The 6877-nt window shown below is 32.0% G+C and overlaps 1 protein-coding gene across 1 annotated transcript; it reads left to right on the top strand.

The window, feature by feature from the left end:
- Positions 1-5318: 5318 nt before the first annotated feature.
- Positions 5319-5912, top strand: LOC125189377 (dirigent protein 21-like). The gene has a single exon (XM_048086659.1). The coding sequence runs from the start codon at positions 5319-5321 to the stop codon at positions 5910-5912; it is 594 nt and encodes a 197-aa protein (XP_047942616.1).
- The last annotated feature ends 965 nt before the right edge of the window (positions 5913-6877 follow it).

The raw sequence follows: 6877 nt of genomic DNA, 5'->3' as shown, positions 1-6877 counted from the left end.
TGTTCGATATTCTTAAGTTTGAATAAGATTACGAATTGGATTACAAAAACAATTACTACTATATAAAAAAAATACTTAGTTATATTACCACTTTGTATTATATATGTTATACACATGTATAATGTCAATCTAATAATATGCTATGTATAATTTAATCAGGAAAGACAAGACGTATGTGAGGATCGTATCTCATAGAGATTTCAAAGAAAAGAACAGATAATATTAATTAGTACTCCTTGTCCTGTTAGTGTTGGGTCATAGACTCATAGGAGTATTACTTTTTAGATAATCTCATTATAGTTGCAAACATGCACTTAATGTCTCTTTCCCCTACTAATTTATACTCTCGCCTACTACTATATCAAAACTCTAGCAGCGAATAAAGTTCTTTTCAGTGTCATTTTTATTGTAGTTAGATTTTTAGAGAAGTCCAGTAGAGATTGCAATACAACCCTGTGGCTATGGAAATTAAAATAATGAAACATACCCATCAATTTTAATTACTAGAATAATAAAATATATTTCTCGCATGATACATGTTCAATAAACCAAAAATGTAATTTGTCTTGCTAGTCGGCTAGACGAAGAGGCTGTATAAATTTTGATGGAAGTGGGTTCAGTAGGATCTGGTGGCCGATTAGATAAAATTCAACCTTGTTTGTTGGAGGAATTAAGTGAATATTTTTTTCATGTATGTTACGTATGAACTTGGCCATAGTTGCTTGATTTATTTAAGATTTAGATCCCATTAATTCTTAAGATGCCAATCACTTGATATATTTTTATCAAAAATATGTCACTGTCATATTTTTAATGTGATTTAAATGCATACAATTGGGTTTATATAATTTCTCAGTCAGCCTATATGGACATTGACAATTGTTGATATTGGTGAATTGATGTGTTTGCGTGCTAAATTTGATTCACAAATATTATACCTTTATATTAGATTACAATACATGCATATCGATCGTGTATTGATGAAAATGTTAGATATATGATTGTACGCAGATTAGTGCTTTCGAGTTGAGTTAGTTACACTTTTTATTATATTTATATTTTTTTCAACTTTCTCGATATATTCCAGCACGTCGATAATTTAATTTGAAGATCAAAAGAATCACGAAAAACAAGCTTGACAATTTCATAAATTTCATGAAATTAAATATCCTAGCTAAGAATGTCATTAAAAAATATAAACTCGATACACGAAATTATACATTTCAAAATTGTGTTTACCCTTCTAGTTCAGTACTTGGTTTGTGTCACGTGTATTTTTAAAATTCTATATTTATTGTTCTTAATTATTTTATAAATGAAGAGAAAATACCATTGTATTGAATATGAAGAGAAAATAATACTATATTGAGGCCAAAAATCTCGGGTTCAAGTCCATTGTGGCGCGTGTTTAAATTTAATTCTGTTACCCGTCGAAAAGAAGAAAAAAAAGAGAAAATACATTATTTTGGGCCAATGAGCTGTCAATTATGGCCCATCAAACAATTACAGGTCTAGGGCCCATTTATTATGACGTACCGTAAGGTATATTCCGTCAATGGGTAGGATCGGATCGGGTCCCCCACGGCTGAGTTTAGACTTGAAAAACTCCGATTATAGATATTTGGAATATTATATTTTGATCCAATTCCTATTTAAGGAAGGAATAATATTCATTAACTCCATAGAAAATATGCCGGCCATAAGCGCATAACTTCGCCAAATCAAATGGAGAGACGTCTACGGCAAAATTTAAAAAGAGTGATGTAGATTAAAAAATCTAAAATCTTAATCGTAATTTAGAGCACAATATTTATTTATTTTATGAACATAATAGGTTTATTTATTGCCCCAAAACTACAAATTACAACAAGAATACACTGATTTATTATATTTCGGGGACGTATGACGGGTGTGAGTTTATTATGACGTGGAGTAATAAATAAAGCAAATGCAACATATTATAACACGAACACTGATGAAATCACATAGTAAATTACATTGCTCTTATAAACATATTATGGATACTCCAATTAATTCAATAACTATAATTAAGGATTATGTTTTGTTTACCACTCCAATAATCTTACACATATACACGTACTCTTTGAATTATAGAATCATAGCTCGCTAATACTTAGCAAATAATTTTGAATTCCTCGGTCCGTCCTTGAAAATTTGTCACTTATAAAATAAAATTAAGTTTGTTAGTGATTTATTATAAAATTAATATATAAAAAAGATATTGGCACCTAATATCATATAACTTTCAAAAAGTTGGATTTTTCCCACAAACTTTAAAATTGACAAATAATATCACGAACTTTATCCCCAGTTTGTTATTTTCCACCAATGAAAAAATTTCAGCTATATTAATAGATTGAATAACAAATTTGAAGGGTGTGCTTCAAGAAAAACTATTCTCAAAGCTGATTGAAAATCTAGAAACTCTCGAAGTTGTTGTCGAGAAATTACGAAAAAAATTATATTATTTGCCAAAATATTTTTCATTAGCGAGGTAAAGTTTGTGATATTATTTATCAATTTCAAAGTTCATAGGAAAAACTCAACTTTTTATAAGTTACTGATGATATTAGGTGTCAAATGCCAATATCCCTGTATAAAATTAAAATTTTAATTTTATTAACTTTTTAAATCATATCCAATTCAAAGTTAATACTCCATCTGTTTCATAGTAATAGAGTCATTTTGCCATTTTGGTATGTTCTATAGTAATAGAGTCATTTCCCTTTATAGTAAAAGTCAACACATTTTTCCATACCTACTTTACTCTCTCTTACTTTTTTCTCTCTTCATCTCTCTACCTTTTTCATTTTCCACTTTATTCTCTCTTTACTTAACTCACCTAACATAATTTTTCTTAATCTTCGTGTCGAAAAGAAACGCCTCCATTACTATGGAACGGAGGGAGTATATTTAATTATTTATAGAAAAGTAAGTTAGAAAACGAATCTTGACAGTGAAATACTACTTATTTATAATGAAAATTAAATATAGAAGAAAACGGATCTTGAGAGTGTATAATATTTTTGTATCTGTCCATTTAAATTAGTAAGTGTACCGTACAGAAAAGATCAGTTTTATCACGTGAAGGATGTTTGTTTTCTTGTATGGTGAATTGGTGATACATAAAATGGCTGGTATAAACAACTTAAATTACATAATTTATCATCAATGAAAAACATATGCGGCATATTATATATCAACACAAATTATTGTGCAAGTGTTGAACTGCCGGCATTAGAATATAAAGTTTATACAGCTCATACAACTTAAATTACAGTTGTGTTTTTTTTAAATAAAAAGTAATTCATCTCTTATCAGTTATATTTGTCTTTTCATCTTTCTACTTTATTATATTATTTCATATTTTATTCTATCTTACTTTCTCTCCACTTTATACTCCCTCCAATCACCATTTAAAGAATCATTAATTTGTCATTTTGGTTTGTCCACGATTTATAAAACCATTTACTTATTTCCACTTTTAGTATGCGGACCTTACATCCCACCAACTTTTTACACTCACAGTCCAATATAAAATTATTACTTTAAATATATCCCAAATTCCACCCACTTTCTCCCTTTACTATTCTTCATAAAGTCAAACAATTTCTTAAAATCTGTACCGAATCAAAATGACTCTTTAAATGGTGGACGAGGGAGTACTATCATTTTTTCTAAAACGGATGCAGAAAATGAAATGACTCAACTAGCATAAACCGGAGTTTGTAGTTTGTGGTATTCGGAAAATCTCCCAAGGAAAACAACAAAAAAAATTTAAATACTATTTTCTTAACTTGTTTTTGTGTGATTTCGATATTTCCATTCCATGGTTGTTTGGTCAAGCTTGTTTCCAGATTTCTTCGAGATTAAATTTCGTTCTTAAATTTGATACTTAGTTTTAAAGATTTAAAAAAGAAAAGAAAAATATTTTATATCCACATTTCAGTTTTATGTTAGCTTCTTAATATTCGTCGCATTTTATTTGCTCATCGCATTCAGCCTTAACAAATTTCAGTTGCATAGTTTCTTTTTACTGAATTAAAAACTTTATTTGACTATCTAATTTTAGCTTTATTAATTTCATTTTTTATTGTAAAGAAAAGTCAGTAGGAAGTTAATGAAACATTTGTACTTTAGCGTGCAGTACGTAGCAGTTATTTTAATTGCCCCCTTGAATTATTTGTCACTTTTGTAGATAGAAAATAGGGAATTATTTTGTACTTGTCACTTTTTATTATGCAATTTTATTAGTTCACCCTAAGTCATTAAATTACTCTCACTTCCTTTGCTTTGGTCAGGTTGTTTAATTTTATCTTTCTATCTTTTCAGTTTATTTTATGTCTTGCATTACAAACGCTAGTTACCAAAACTAAGTCAATTCCTTTACCCACTAATAATCGAGCTTTACACCTTGTGTCTAACTAATAACTTTAATTTTGTAGTCATTCCCTTTTAATTTTGAACCTTAGACTCGTTTTACCTCACACTTAGTATTAGTACTTGGAAAATTATCCAGGAAGTCAAATTTTAGTCCAAAAATATGCAAGATCCAATAAACCTGGTCTATCAATCTTATGATCTTTTGAGAATAATACTCACTCCGTCCCTATGTAGTAGAGACTTTTTTTTGGTACAGAATTAAAAACTTGTCTTAAAAGTGAGTTAAGTAAATGAAGAATAAAGTAGGAATGAAAAAATGTAAATAGATGTAGCGAGAATAAAGTAAGAGAAACTAAAGTAATTAGAGGAAGAAATATGTTTGTTTTTTTACCAAAAAAGAAGAAGAAATGACTCATCTACAGAGAGACTGGAGTTAGTAACTTTTGGTTTATGGTCTATCGAGATAAAAATATGTTAAAACAAAATTTGGACACTACTCCTTGTGTCTGACCTTGTTAGGAAGTCTTTTTTTAAGTCCGGCTCAGATTTTAAGAAACATAAAGGAAAGTTGGTGAAAAAAATAATAAAATATGAGATTCATTTTTACGTAGTTTTTAATGAGTTAGTGAAATGTGTTGTCCACCTACCATTTACTAAAATAAAAGTGAACCGGGATTTCTAATCGTTGACGGACTACTATGGTAAACTAGTATTTCTAATGGTAGTCGGGGAGGGAGTATTTAATTACGTCGAAAGTGATGGTATCCTATGCCAAGGAGATCAAAATGAATCTACCAACAACTTGGAAATTTCCTCTTCGATATAATCATGCTCTATATATACACACACAATCACGCTTGTTCAACACATCCAACTCTCACTAGCTACAATCTTATTTGCAAAAGAAAACAAAGATGAAGAACCAAACCACCCTTTTCCTCCTCTCAATCATCTCCTATCTCCTCATCGCCACACACGCAAGAAACCAAATCCCCACCGGAGAATCATGGGTCCGTACCGCCGTCCGAGGCAGCGAGAGCATCGCAAAGCTCCATTTCTACGTCCACGACGTCCGAGCCGGCGTTGACGCCACCTTATACCGCGTGGCCAACGCCTCCATCACCGACACCTCCCCCACCAGCTTCGGCCTGGTCAACGTCTTCGACGACCTCGCCACGGCGGATCCAGACATCACCGCCCCGCAAATCGCCCGGGTGCAGGGCACCACCGCCTCCTCGGGGCTCGAAATCCAGGCCGTGACCATCAACATGAACTTCTACATAACGTCGGGAGAGTTCAGCGGGAGCACGGTGACCATTGCCGGAAGGAATCCGGTGAGAGAGGCGTCGCGCGAGCTGTCTATTATCGGAGGCACCGGCGTCTTCCGATCCGCCCGGGGACATGCCATTACGACTACTTATTTGCACGATCCGGAGGCGAACTATAGCATTCTCGAGTACACGCTTTATGTAACCTACACCAACGAGTCACTCTGGATTGATATGTGATGACTCAATATCGATACCAATTGATCAAACATTTTAGGGTTGTATCCTCTGGCTTCATGCTGTTTTGTTATGTTTCATTAATAAGGTTTGATCATGTTTGGATTTATATGTTTTAATAAAATTGGTTCCTTTGATTTTACTCACTTGTCATCATGCATAGTTAATAGTTTACGAATTACTAAAACACAAGGCGACATTATGAAAAGTAAAATAAAAATAAAAATTGGATGATCACTGCATTCAGATTTTATTACACAATAATATAAACAATTATGACTGAATTATCTTAATAAACAAATTATACATCATATATGGAGTATGTTTTACGTCTGACTTCGTTTTGGGTATAATATATGATGCCATCTAATAATAGGGTCTGTATAATTTATTTAGAAAATATTTATTTCTGCATGATTCATTTTCATGCAATAAATGGTGGCAGTGGTTAACTTTTCAGGGCCTCGTCAGTTTAATATTTGAATGAAACAGCCATTTGATATTAATTCGAATCCAAATAGCAAATTATTACCTCCGTCCCCCAAATTTTGACACACTTTGATCCGGCACGGGTTTTAAGAAATATAATGGAAAGTGAGTTGAAAAAGTTGGTGGGATGTGGGTCCTACTTTTAAAGTATTAGATTTATAATAAAATATGAGTAGGAATGAGTTAGTGGAATATGAGATCCACTACAAAAAATGGTAAAAAGTGAAATGTGTCAAATTTTCAGGGACGGACTAAAATAGTAAACTGTGTCAAAATTTGGGGGACGGAGGTAGTAACTTTTCCGTTTGTGACATTTTGTCGTTCTTGGAATGTAGACCCTAATTTTATATATTGGTTTTATAATACTTGTGAATAGAATGAGTTAGTGGAATGTATGGTTCATTTACTAAAGTAGTACTCCCTTAGTCCCACAAAAGATGTCACACTTTCATTTTTAGTTTGTCTCAGAAAAGATGTCA

This window comes from Salvia hispanica, chromosome 5, assembly GCF_023119035.1.
Source record: "Salvia hispanica cultivar TCC Black 2014 chromosome 5, UniMelb_Shisp_WGS_1.0, whole genome shotgun sequence".
Taxonomy (NCBI): domain Eukaryota; kingdom Viridiplantae; phylum Streptophyta; class Magnoliopsida; order Lamiales; family Lamiaceae; genus Salvia; species Salvia hispanica.
This window is presented reverse-complemented; position numbering and strand designations above follow the sequence as displayed.

What these genes read in the sequence shown, in the direction of transcription:
- LOC125189377 (XM_048086659.1), top strand. Translation starts at nt 5,319, where the DNA reads ATGAAGAACCAAACCACCCTTTTCCTCCTCTCAATCATCTCCTATCTC.